At 52.2% G+C, this 13,876-nt stretch overlaps 1 protein-coding gene across 2 annotated transcripts; it reads left to right on the forward strand.

Annotated features, from left to right (window-relative positions):
- Positions 1–9,882: 9,882 nt before the first annotated feature.
- OTX2 (orthodenticle homeobox 2) lies at positions 9,883–13,607 on the forward strand (the record flags this gene model as incomplete). 2 transcript variants are annotated; one of them, XM_081105618.1, is made up of 3 exons in its annotated part: positions 9,883–9,979; positions 11,001–11,176; positions 12,987–13,607. In XM_081105618.1, the coding sequence occupies 3 exons, from the start codon at positions 9,883–9,885 to the stop codon at positions 13,605–13,607; spliced, it is 894 nt and encodes a 297-aa protein (XP_080961744.1). The 2 variants fall into 2 exon arrangements, with proteins under 2 accessions (XP_080961744.1, XP_080961745.1); XM_081105619.1 differs by having other exon boundaries at positions 11,025–11,176.
- Positions 13,608–13,876: the final 269 nt, after the last annotated feature.

A 13,876-nucleotide genomic window follows, 5' to 3' on the forward strand; every position in this document is an offset into this window, starting at 1 on the left:
AAGTCAAATTCTTCTAAATAGAATAAAGTTCCCAACAACAGCCAGACTTTTTTTTTTGAAAAGCAACATCAGTTTTTTTTTGTTTTTCAGGCATGATTTTTTTTTCAGGTTTTAGATCTTATGTCTTTTAAAAAATTGACCTCTTTTTAAAAAATAAACCAGCCCCTTAAAATGATCTGTAAAGAGTGGGAAATTAGATTTTCGATTAAAACCTTATCCCATCTCGAAGGATTACTTTATATTGATTCTTAAATATGGCTACAATTGATGGGCTCTAATTAAAAATCCAAAGGCAAAGTCTGTCATGCCCATATAAAAGAAGCTTTTCATATACGGGAAATAAAGCTTGTAAAAGGTTACACATAAAAGATTAGAGATTTATCCAAACTAGTTTAAAGCTTCACTGCGGTTTTCTTTTCTTCCCTTTTTCCTTTCTTACAAAACCATTCCCAGGTCTTTTTTCCCCCAGTTTTAAATGAAGTTTGCAAACAGCCAAGATATTGGACTGTAATGGTTGTTTTATATCAGCTCTGTAAGCTCGAGGCTGCTGCCTGCAGTAGAATTGATTTCAAGGAAACTTCAGGACCAGGAGATGAAAATTATATAAACTGACAGCTACCACCCTTCATCAATCCATCCACATTCCTGTCCACACCCTCCCAACACACACACACACACACACACACACACACACACACACACACACCCCTTACTGTGCTCTCCATCTCTCAAACTCACATAGGCCCTTTCTATCCCCCACCCTAACCTGGTCTGCACACACCCTTGGTCCCCACACACTCAGGGACAGACGCACAGCTCCCAGCTCCCACTCAGCTCATAAATGTCTCACAGCCCCACATCTCGCACTTGTCACACAATCTTAATCCGTTTCATTCCGGAACAACATGGTCCTCTTTTCCTCTTTTTTTTACATTTGGAATTTGCCTCCTACTCTTTTATCCAGACGGCACAATCCTATCTTTGAAGTCATTTCTTTCCTTGCCCTCTTTTCTGAAGCAACTGCAATGCAGAGAATTAGCAAGCCCAAGCTTCATTTATAAGTGATCTGTTGCCGGCCCTTTCTCCCCAAATTCTGCCTGTATTGCCAATCTTCAACCCTCGTTAAAAATTTAATTAGAGTTCATCTTGTCAAAGTTTTTAATAAAGACACATCTTAAAACCTAATGAAAAATTATTTTTTTCCCTAAATATCGCGGCAATTCTAAGGCAAGACGTGATCCCTCACTGACCACTGAATTGCTGAAATGACTGAAAATTAATCTTCATATTTCTGAAGTAAGTGTTCAGGGAGTCTAACCGGCTCCTTTCCCCCTGAGAGGCTGTGTTCTCAAAGAATATGAGTTTTGTTCTTTTTTTAAAATTAGCCTAGAAGAACCCCTAGATCTGCTTTCTCCTCCCACTCCTCCACTCTCCCTCACACTACCACTGTTAATAAACTTGCAGGAAAGTTTGGAATATTTTAAACTGGCCTGGCATGCCGGGTGGAGAAAGTAAGGCCAGCAAGCACCAGATGGGAATCTAGATTTCAAACTATGAATATCAGCCATTTTTTGGAAGCTGCATGCAAACTCTGACAAATAATTTGATTCTCTGTGTATTTATTGGTTTTCTTCATTTAGCTTCTGAATACTTATATCTCATATTTGTAGCAAGGTAATTGTACTCGTGGCCATTAAAACCATCCGCTTGTTAACGAAAATTATTTAAAGATACAAACAAGCTACCATAAGTCAGATTCACAGAGGAAAAAAAAATTTAAAGACACAGGATACAGGGGTGGGGGGAAGTTAAACATGAGACCACACAATGACTATATAGTTAAGTATACTGGAAGTTCAAGGACTTACTGAAAATCAAGAGTTAGACTTTTCACCCAAAGAGCCTTTTTCTCCCACCAAGCGTCTAAGATTTTCAGTACAACAACAACCCAGACCCCTCCTCCCCCCAAAGCCAGTGGCTTTTGTCCTGACCTAGAGCAGGGTTTGTGGGGACTGTACCTGAGCCCGGCTGTCTGCAATTTCCAAAATGACAAGAAGAGACTGGAAGATAAAGAGCATGTTCTTACAGGTGAACAGCGATTTTGCAACTTTTCCAGGAGACATCCAGGAGAAAGCTTGCTTGCTAGCAACTGCTGCAGAGTCTGGGCAGAATTCCTCTAGAAAGAAAAAGAAAGTCTTTTTTTTTTTTTCTTCCTGTCTGCCTCTCTCTGTCTCTAGGTTCTCTTTCTCCTCTGTCTCTGTCTCCCTCTCGCTCAGATCCAATCTTTTAAGAGCCTCAGCACATTGCTAAGCTAAAGGGAAATTCTCTTTGATAAAGCGGTGTTTCCAGCTTCTGGGTTTTAAAACCTAAATCTATATTCAAATCTGGCTGAAGGTGTGTTCTGGGATTTGTGAAAGCCTCTTAAAGGGGTAAATTTACCAAACCGTGACAAAATCATCACAATCTTACTTTAGACATCTGAAGTGGATGAGAATTTTAAAGAGACCCTTGTTTATTTAACACTGTCCATTTCCAATTCCTGGTGTACTGGCCCCGCATTTCTGCGAAGTTATTAGACTAGAGGGCAAAGGAGACGCGGGAGCCCAGTGCTCCCGGCCGCTGCCTGGGAAAAAGCCCTCCCACTCCCCTCGGCGCCAAAAGCTCCTCGTCCAACTGAGCCCCGAGGTTTTCAGGGGGATGCAGCTAAGCCCCCCAGCCCCCCCCCCCCAATCGAAGAAGACATCGAAAACCTCCACCTCGGCCTTGAGGGGTTTCCCACGACACTGGGCCCCAGAGCAGCGCGATCTCCCAGCCTAAAAATCTTCACTTACTTGGTGGAGATCACAAGCGCGTGTTCTGATCTCTCTCCCCCCTCCCCGCCCCCACCGACCCCAAGGCCTCCCTCGGCCCTTCCCCTCCGCCAGACCATCCACTTTCTTTTTTCGTTCTTTGATGCTTTAAGCATCCTTGTGATCAAAATGGGGGCAACACTTCTTTCTCAGGGCAGGAAAGAGGCTCTGGCTCAGGGGACCAGGCTGGGTTTGCCCCAGAAAGCACGGTCACTCCAGCCCAGCGCGCCCGTCGAGCGCCAGGCGGGCCAGACCGCCTGAGGCATTTGTCCCCCCCTGCCCCCCCCCGCCCCAAATTAAGGCCTCCGGGGCAGTCCCCAGGTGTTTCAGGACCGTGGGGGCGGGTGAGATAACCAGGAGGTCTGTACTCACCCCCCTCCCCCCCCCCAGCCCGGGCCCCGGGAAAGTCGCGATTCCTGGGAACGCGACAGGCAACGGGTCTCTGCGGACTGGAGCGGTCTCGGTGGGCCCGGGAGGAGCCGGGCAGATCCCGGGCCGCTCGGGGGCTCGCGGGGACGTCGAGGCCCAAAGCTCTAGACTAGAGACACCTGCGAGGCTGCGGCCGCCGAGCGCCCAGCCCCAGGCCCCGCGCGAGCCGGAGCCCAGCCCGGCCGCAGAGCGCTCGCCACCGCGCGCGCACTCCCGTAATTCGTTAATTGCTGTAAATCCCAAGGACGGCCACATTTGATTACACGTACAGCATAAGAACCGACAACAAAGCGACGAATTAATTACCAACTTCATTAACATAGGTCCCCAAATTACAGGCAGCGAGCTGTTTCTTTGGGCCCGCTTGCCTTGGTGGTGGTGGCGGCGGTGGTTGGAGGGGAGAGGGTGTTTAGGAAGAGATTTTATTTTTCTTTTCCAGCCTGGAGAGTTGTGAGAGCAAAAACAGTCTTCTGCTACCCTCCCGCCCCAGGCATCCCCCCCCCCCGCCATCACACAGCCTCGGGCGGTGCCCTTGTCCATCCCCTCCCCAACCCCCGCTGCCCCCTCCCCCCGCGCCCAATCCCTTTCTGCTTTTCTAGGGACTCGGGCGTGTGGAGAGCTGTGGGGTCCCGCTCTCTGGGCCAGGAAGAAAGGCTGGGCTGGGGTCCGCTCTGCCGGGATCCGGTCCCCTGGCGCCGATACTCTCCAGTCTCCGGGGTCCCAGCCCCGCCTCGGGCCACGGGGGCTGAGTTAGCGCCAGACCCCATCCCCGCAGGCTCTGGGCGGCGTTTGCAGTTCGCACAGACCCTCTCACGCCAGAGGCGGGTCTCCTCCCCGGGTCCCGGGCATCCGGCAGACCCCGCTCTCACACAGCCGCGTCCTGACCCGGCTCCTTGGGTCTCCCCAAATCGGCCCTGGGGGTAGATTCGGGGTTCTTGTTCCGTGTAGCCCGCCTCAGGCCTCTTAAAACTCCAAAAACCCTGGAGGAGCCCGGGAGCCCGGGTCTCCCGCTTGGGGGCCCGGGGCTGTTTACGAAGGCGTAAGGAGGGGGAGGGACACTGAGCTTTTGAAAATAGTTTGTTCTTGGACTTGTCTGTCCGCCTGCATCTTGCCTCACGCCTACGCCCCACTCGCAGGCCTCCTTCCTCTCCCCCGGCCCGGTCGGACCCGTTGGAGAACGCACAGGCATGGTTTTAGCTTCGGTCTGACCTGCTTTCTGCATCTGAGCCACACACCCTGCTAAACGCAGAAGCCGGTACCGCAGTTAGGCCCTACCACCCTTTACTGAAATATTTTATCTTCCCATCTTACATTGGATGGGTTTCCTTCCTCCCCTTCCCTAAAACAAAAACAAAACAAAACAAAAGGGGGCGGGGGAGGAAGAGAAGAAGGCTAGGAGAGGCCTCCTGTCCATCATTTTAATTATACAGTTCGTTCCCTTGCTCCGGCCCATGATGTATATTTTAGGCGAGCCCAGTGTCTTTCAAGAACATTCTGGTAATGTCGGAGGCCTGGATTTGTTGCCTGCTCGTCCCCCCGTGCAGCAGCGGCCTGTTTTCCTCCCCCTGTTGTGTGTTTGTATTATTTTCCCTCTGGCTTAGATGTGTCAATCATTCTCTCCCTGCCATTGGTTGGAGAGTTTGCGTCAAAAAAGTTGCCAGAGAGGCGCTTTCTCAGCAAATCTCCTTGAGAGCAGAGCCGGCCTCAGCTCCAACTCAGCCTCCACTGTGATTAAAAATAAAAATCGCCCGAGCGGCCCTCACCGCGTCTGCTTTTGTATGTATCGCAGAGGGGCCCCCGCGCGTTTCCAGCGCCAGCTACTTTCTTCATTTTCTGTTCTTAACATTTTATTTTTCGTTGCGCTTGACTTTTTATGGAAAGGTGGAGACTGCAAGGTTTATAACCCAATACTCTTGATTTCTTTTAGGCTGGCTGGCCACTTGGAATTTTGAAGGATAATTTGATTTTTTTTTCTAACCTCCCATGCGGCTGTAAGGTAAGTGTCCATCTGTGTAGTCTGTCTGTCTCTAGACGTCCCTCTGTCCACCGTCACCCCAAGGCCTCCAACAGGCCGGCCGATGCATCTCTGCGAACGTGGATTTCTGCGAAAGGCTGATGTAGTTTGGCCCTTGTACGTGTTGAGATGTAATACCGACCATTGAGAAAAATGTAGGAGCTGGCGGCGAGGGCAGGAGTAGGAGGCGGGGAGGGAGCGCGCTCCTGGGCTCTCTGCTTCCGCAAAACATCGTGGAAACCCTGTGAGTCTACCGTGGGGTGTTTTTTTTTTCTGGGGGGGATGGGGGGGTTGTTTGTGGTTCTGTTTTATGTCTACGCCCATTCTGGGCTTCTCCCTGCGACCTTTGCGTCCTGGCCCTCAGCTGTGGTTTGGGTCATTCGGATTGATCCGAACGAAGGGCGTTTTCAGAGCCTGAGACAAAAAGATGCCTAGGGAGCTCGAGGGACGGATGGTAACAACCATAGTAATAATACAGGCGCCTCCCGGGGCCGGCGCCCCCTAAGCCCGGCTGGCGGGCGGGTCCCCGGGCGCGGACAGCCCCCGGTCCAGCCCTAACGCAAGAGGAGAGCCGAGAGGGTAACCAGGAGTCGGGAGCGCCCGCAGCTCCGGTCGGGCCCCTCTTCCCCGGCCAAAAGCGGCTCACCAAGCCCCACTCCCCGTGTCCAGCCTCTTCCAAGCTTCCAGGTGTCTCTCTCTGTTTTTTTAACACCTCCCCTCCCCCGATCAACCCCTTCCCGCCCCCCCTCCCCCGCCCCCCGGGAGTGCAGTCTCCCCTCCCCCCGTGGTTGTTGTGGTCCCGGACCCGGTCACTAGGCCGGGCGAGCGTCTAAGAGTCGTTTCACTGCTGGACTTTGCCGGCGACGGCCCCGGTCCCTCCGCGCAGCCCCGCGCGCACCTGGGGCGGGCAAACGTGGCGCTGAGCGGCCCCTGCCCCGCCCCCGCCGCCGCGGGCCCCGGGCCGGAATCCTTCCGTGGGCAGGCGGCCCCTCGGCGGTTCGCGGGCCCGGGCTGGGGTGGAGGGGTGCGCGGCGGCCCGGCCTCCGCTCGGGGTCGGCCCCGGGAGGACCTTCAGAAAGTCTCAGCCGTCCCCCGGCCTCGGCAACGGGTCGCAAGGCCACGTCTTCGGTGTTGGTGCGTTCAAGTGACTCTTGAGATCGTGGTCCGATGTCAGGCCAGATTTTTGAAACCCAGGTTCCCCATCAGACTTCAGAGTTGGCTTTCCCCCTTCCTTTACGGGGGGGAGGGGGTGAGGGGAGCAGGGCCTGGAGTGGCGGATTGCTTGGGGAGGGGACGGAAGTCGCCCTTTGACATTCTGCCCCGCGCCCTGGCGCTGCATGGCGGCTGAGGGCTTCTCTGCGCGCCCCGGGACGCGCTCCAGTCTCCAAAGTCCCAGCGCCCAGAGGAGGTGGCGAGGAGACCCCTCCCCCGAGGAGGTGGACGCCCGGACCTCTCCACGCGCGCTAGCAGCCGGCGTTCCCCTCGCCATAATGAACAGTGCAGGCCAACCCTTCTGGCGCGTCCTTGCGCCCTCCCTCGCGGGTGGCAGCGTTGTTTGATTCCCGGAGGCCAGAAACTTTCACTCGAGTTCGCAGGAGAGAGGCCGCGCCGGCTGCTTTCCGCGGGGCGCACACGTCCCCGTCTTCCTTTGCTCGGCGCGGTCCGCCCAGCCGCAGGCCGGCCGCCAGCCCGCGGAGTTTTGTTTCCTTTCCATCATGCAGAAAATTAATCAGCCCGGGCGCCGAGCGGAGCTGAGCACGGCGGCCTGTAATTAAGGGACGTGTGCCCCTCGGATTATCTCGTTAGTTTATCAAGAAAACATTTATTATAATTAATTCTCGGACGGGGTAATTATTATTGAGCGAGGACACAGCAACTGGTAGATAGGCTTCTTGGAAGAAAACACACACACACACACACACCCCAAGGCGGGAGGGGGGGTGGAGGGAGGGGGCGCGACAGATTGCACGAATTGACCGTTAGATATAAGGCGGCGCGGGCCGAGGCGGGCAGTGGAGCCGGACCTGGGGCTGCGAGGCTGCCGGGCCGCGGGGCTGCAGCGGCGGCGACGCCCGTCACTGGCCGCCCGGCTGCGGGAACTCGCCGCGCGTCCGCCGCCCGCTCCTTCTCGGTAGGATTCTCCCGTGACCACCTCCTGAGCAGTCGTTTTGCGGCTTAGATTCGTGAAAAGGTATTTCCGTTTTCTTTCTAGGCTCTGCTTCGGGAGGAAGGGGGAAAGGAGTCCGGGCAGGGCTTTGAAAGTTGGGTGGAAGGGCCAATGGGCCGCTCTCCTCTGGGAGTGGACGCCTAGGCTGGATGGAGAGCGTGCCCCATAGTTTTGTTTTTGGAGTACTTCCTTCTACGGACGAATCCAGTGATGATAAGGGGAAGCGGTCTACCCGGGGGCTTTAGCCATGTTGCGACGGTAAGGGCAGAGGAGCGCCAAGAAGGACCGCTGTCCGCCGCTTTCGGTCTGCTGCCGCTTCTAATACGGAAATGTGCTACTTTAATGTAGGATGTGTCAGGCGTTCCTAATTGGGTGAGAGCTCTGCATGTAAGGACGGACCCTTCCGTATTTATCATGTGCACCGGGTAGGATTTTCGTTTTTTCTGTAGTTGTTCAGAACTTGCCAGTATGGTGAGATTGCATTAAACACGAAAGAACTCCAGTTTACAGGCTATTTAAGCAAACAAATGACTGTCTTTTAAAGCAATATTGTTTCCACAGCTTCCAAATCACTGTCTTGAACAGAAAAGAGACTAGAAAACATCAAGTCTTTGTTGTAGGTCCAACTAGATTAGTATTACTGAGGAGATCATACAAACTCCTCCAACAAGGACATTTATAAAATTATATCGAATTAGATCTGAGGGTGGAAAGGATAACTTTTGTGCCATGAATTTAAATCGGGAAGTGGAAACTAAAAAGGAAAAAAAGATACAGGGGGCGAACTTGCAGTAACCTCGGTTCCATTTGTGAAACTTTGTGTCTCTACCTTTTTAAGCAATGTAAATATGAAAGCCCATAGTCATTAAAATTCAGTAGGACCTTTGGAAAAGTAAGAAGGAACTTCTCCTAACCTTGGATCCGCCATTTTGAAGCAAACTCTCAGAGTGTCAAAGTTGCAAGGTAGAGATCCTTGCAGGAGAAATGCCATCTAGCAGGAAAATAAAAAGCCAGACTTGCCAACCGCAGGCCTTATCTTCCCATCCGTTTGGGATCCCTTGGCTCCGGGGAGTGAGAGACAGTCAGCTGAAGAAAGTAAAGAACTTCCTTTCCCTTCTTTTCTTTTCTCTCCCTGAGCTGTCTTTCTTGTAGGAAACTTGAAAGGTAGGGAGAAATTACACTCGTTTCACAACTTTGGGTGTTTGTGTATCTACTTTCTTCAAAACTAAAATGTTCAAAAGGCAGCTAGAGTGAACAAGGAACTGCTGGAGCTGCTGAAGACCCAAATGTCCGAAAATTTGCCTCCCGCAGGACCCGCAGCCTCCACGCATCAAAATCAACATGGAAGCGGCTTGCTCTGCAAACCCGCACCCTTTCTCCTTGCAGCTGTGGGGCCTCTCATTCTCTGATTGGTGGGATTCTAACTTTACTGAAGAATTTCTAGCAAACCCTGTGCGGGCCTTGAAGAATTTTTTTTTTTTTTGCACTATGATTACATATTTGATGGGTGTCTATTAAAAGTTAGATTTTTGTTTATTTAGCTTTGGTTCTTTATACACATATAATCAAGGTCCTCCAGAACCCTAATAAATCTGTTACTTGCCTCAAAATCTAATTACCCAGACTACTAATTAGGTGAAAATGATGACTGGAAATGACTCTAAATGTGGAATAATAGTGGTTAAGCAGTTTTCTCAAGTTTGTCGATTAGCAAGTTGACATTTTAGATGTTAAATGCGCCGATATTTTAGGTTAGAAGCTGTTGCAAGTGGTGGAAAAGCTAAGATAATTAAAATCAGCCCTGGAAAGGCAACAGTCTGGGGAGGTAGATTTCTTGAATTGTTTCTTTGTTTCTCACCAATGGGCTTTGTTATCAGCATTATTTATTTAGCCAAAGAGTTCTTTGTCTCTGCAAATGGCCCCAATCAAGTTTTGTTTGAGACAATTAGCTAGTGCCAGCCAATGAGTCCTATGCAAATGTAGGGATAGGAATGCGATGTGTGCATTTGAAGGCGTGGGGTTTTGTTCTTGGGGCAGGCTGATTGTAATTGCTTTCTTCGGGTACTTTTTTTTTTTTTAAGTTTAGGGTGGGGGTGGGGAAGACAGGTTTATCAGGTCTCCAGCCCCTCTAGTTTCACAGAAGCTGGGGGGTTGGGTAGGTGGGGAGGAGGGTCTGCCAGCTCTTTAAAAGCCTCTGCCCTGAGTAGCCCGGGCTCTTTTTAAGTTAGGGGTGGAACGTGGAAGAGCTGCTGCCTCCGAAGCAGTAAACCAGCACCTCTGTTTGTTTGTTTGCTTTGCCCTTAGTTCCACCACTCCAAACCCACCCACCAAGGACCCTGAATCTGTCCGCCCCCGGCGAAGCAGGACCTTCCGGCTGGGTCCCCCCGATTTGGGCTGACTTTGCGCCTCCTAACAACCTTAGCATGATGTCTTATCTTAAGCAACCGCCTTACCCAGTCAATGGACTGAGTCTGACCACTTCGGGCATGGACTTGCTGCACCCCTCGGTGGGCTACCCGGGTAAGTGAACCCCCGCCACACGCCTGCCCCGCCCTTCCGCACACCCGCCCCGCGGGGACGTGACACCCTTCATCACCCCCGGGAGCACCGCGCTGGTGGTGATGCTGCCCTAGCTCCAGGCGAAATCCCAACTGGGCGTTCCTTCGGGAAGCAGCTGGGAGCCACTGGACCGGGGCTGGCGGAGGAGAGGGGACCGGGGCTGGGGGGGCGGGGGGAGCGAGTACACAAAATCACATCGCTGGTCCTTTGGGTGAATAGGGGACACACAGTGGAGTGGGGCGAGGACGGTTTCTACCCTTGTCATTTGGGGGCGGCAGGCCCCTGCCCGTGGCTCGCGGCGCAGTCCCTCGGAAGGACCCCCTGCCTCGCCCACCCGCTCTCGCCGCCGCACCTGGGCTTCCGCTCGCCCGGCGGGCTGTGCGCGCTAATCCCGAAAGGTGTGATTGGCCGCGGGTGCGGCGGCCTGCCTTCGCCGGCAGATGTTTTGTTGTTTTTTAAGTCCTCACGGAAGGAGAAGTAGGAAATGTGCCCCCATTTTAAAGATGGGGGAACAAAGGCCCTGGGATCTCCAGGAGGATCGACATTCGCCCCACCAGTCCGCGCTGGGGGCCCTCGTGGGGGGAGGGCGCCTGACTCCCCGGAATGGGTTTTTGTGTGTGTTGAGTTTTCGGGGTTGATTTTGGAGGCTTTTTGGTTTTGGTTTTTGTCTTCCTTTATTTCATTCGTTTTGTTAGCTTTCGAAGGGCGCTCTGGCTGGAGAGATCTCCGACGTCAGGCGGCGTGGGGGCGCCCCGCTAGGGGCGGTGTGCGTCCGGACACCTCGGATGTGCGCGGGGCGGGGGGGGGGGGGGGGGCGCCCAGGCCGCCGAGCGGGGTGGGGCAAGCGCGTAGGCTCCGGGTTGGACGGCTGGGAGGACCAGGGGAGGGCTGCGCAGTCCGGGTGGGGGCAGGAGTTGGGGTGGGGGGAGTTGGAGCACCGCAGAGACCCCTGTGACTGAGAAACTGCTCCCCCACCCTAAAGGGCCCTGGGCTTCTTGTCCCGCAGCCACCCCCCGGAAACAGCGCCGGGAGAGGACGACGTTCACCCGGGCGCAGCTAGACGTGCTGGAAGCGCTGTTTGCTAAGACCCGGTACCCAGACATCTTCATGCGGGAGGAGGTGGCACTGAAAATCAACTTGCCTGAGTCCCGGGTGCAGGTAGGGCAGCTGTAGACAGCCCTATCCTTCCTAACCGTGCCACCCCTCCCCCAGCACGGGGTGTGCCGAGGGCTCAGGAGAGTCCCAGGCCTTGGAGATGACCAAGGAAAGGCTCGAAACGAAACCTTCCATAAGAGGCCTGCAAACTCTCCTAAGGCCCCTTGAGTGCCCGATTTCCCCCAGAGCTCCTTTTTGTCCCTCTACCCCCATTCAGTCCTACAAGCAGGGGTCTTTCGCTCAGGTCTGCAAAGTAAGGCTGGTGATTTAGGTTCAGTGAGGAAGCGCAGGCCTAGAAGTAAGCCTTGGGCACCTGGCCTACGGAGGCCCAGCCTTGGCGGCAGACTTCGAGCACTGTCACACACAACTGTAATACTTCCCTTCTCCTCTGCACAAAGCTGCCCCCGTTCTCTCATGCACTGTTAAGGGTGGAAGAAGCTTAGCTCCCGGATAGTCCCAATATTTTTACAGATGAAGAAACAGTACACGATTTGCTCAAGGTCACACGTCGGTTGGTGGGAGAGGTCGGCTGTGGAATCAGCTGGTGCTCTGAAATTATACAAGAGTATTTTCTTTGACTTTTTAGGGATTGAACAGAATCTGCTAGCTCTGAGCCATCTCGCAGATAAAACATCTGCATAATATCCCTGGTGACCCCTCGCCCCTTCCCTGAGGCCCCCTTAACTTGACCTTGAGCTGGAGAGGGAAAGTCAAGGTTAACTTTCCTGGAACTCAGGTCCCACACAGAGTTCTGCAAGAATGATTAGCACCTAAGCTGACATATACACCACAGACTCCCCTTCAGCTGGGACACAGCAGAGTAACTGCAAACCAGGAAAGAGGCCTTTTCAAAATAGGATGGAAGAACTTGTTAGGCTTAAACAAAAGTCTTCACTGAAAGAAAATAAATGACCTGAGTGGTTGGTGATTCTTCACTCAGCCTTGGTAGCATCGTTTTTACCCCAGAGCACTCATATGGAGAGTTCATCCAAGAGGGCAGCTCAGGACTTGTTGCCCAGAAAATGCTGGTAGTTTCTCTGATAAGCCCCCTCCCACACTAAACACAGCTCCTTCATTACAGAACGTGGACAGTGCTGGTAAAAAGAATTCCCAGAGTTGCAGGCAGAGGCTGAAGTTGACAAGCCTTTGAGCATAGTACAGGAAACGGAATCTGGGTGCTGATGGCACGACCCTGAAGGCACAGATTCTCATCTCAAACTTGAGACTAGGAGGGAAGTCTCAGAGCAGAGCACCTAGGAGACACTCCACTTAACATAAAGAAGGTCTTGCCCAATAGTGGCTTTCAGACCTCCTCCCTCACTTCTCCTTGGAGCTTTCTTTTGTGAGTCTTTCTAGGAGAGACAAAAAGTAGAGGGATGAAACCAACCTCCATATTAGCAACTGCTCCCTAGAAGATGGACTATAAACTGTTTGTATTTACACTGTTCTTGTAGGCATGTAACAACAGAATTGTTTTCACTTCCTTGTGTTTACAGCTGGGTCTATGTGTATGTGTGTATTCCAGGTGAATCAACATAGAAAAGTGAGGTGTAGAATTGTTAGCCATACGATTGGTCTTAAATTTTATTCTAGGTTGGGAGTAAAGCAGAGTCAAATGCTTTTAGACAGAGCCGCCCCAACATTTTTTACAATTGCAGGGGCATATATATGAGAGTACTATATAATAGGTTTTCAGTGGCAGGAGAGTTTGTCAGCTCAATCTGTCCAGGTAGGAGAGATTATAACCTGGGAGCCACCCTTGTTCTTAAGGAGTTGTTGAAACCACATTAAAGCAGTTTGTTTCCCTTTCAAGGTATGGTTTAAGAATCGAAGAGCTAAGTGCCGCCAACAGCAGCAGCAACAACAGAATGGAGGTCAAAACAAAGTGAGGCCTGCCAAAAAGAAGACATCTCCAGCCCGGGAAGTGAGTTCAGAGAGTGGAACGAGTGGCCAATTCACTCCTCCCTCTAGCACCTCAGTCCCGGCCATTTCCAGCAGCAGTGCTCCTGTGTCTATCTGGAGCCCAGCCTCCATCTCCCCACTGTCAGATCCCTTGTCCACCTCCTCCTCCTGCATGCAGAGGTCCTATCCCATGACCTATACTCAGGCTTCAGGTTATAGTCAAGGATATGCTGGCTCAACGTCCTACTTCGGGGGCATGGACTGTGGATCTTATTTGACCCCTATGCATCACCAGCTTCCGGGACCAGGGGCCACACTCAGCCCTATGGGTACCAATGCAGTTACCAGCCATCTCAATCAGTCCCCAGCTTCTCTCTCCACCCAGGGATATGGAGCTTCAAGCTTGGGTTTTAACTCAACCACTGATTGCTTGGATTATAAGGACCAAACTGCCTCCTGGAAGCTTAACTTCAATGCTGACTGCTTGGATTATAAAGACCAGACATCCTCGTGGAAATTCCAGGTTTTGTGAAGACCTATAGAACCTCTTTTTGTGGGTGATTTTTAAATAGACTGGGCTGGACATTCCAGTTTTAGCCAGGCATTGGTTAAAAGAGTTAGATGGGATGACACTCAGACTCATCTTCTGATCAATGTTTCAGGAGGCATAGAAGGAAATGTGAAGGTCTTTAGAGGGACCCACCAACCAGCAACCTGAAATGGACAAACCAATCTACTTAAGATCCTGTCATAGTTTTAGATCATTGGTTTTCCTGATTCTCAAAGTGATCAAAAGCATTC

Source organism: Myotis nattereri, assembly GCF_964212035.1.
Source record: "Myotis nattereri genome assembly, chromosome: 1".
NCBI classification, from domain to species: domain Eukaryota; kingdom Metazoa; phylum Chordata; class Mammalia; order Chiroptera; family Vespertilionidae; genus Myotis; species Myotis nattereri.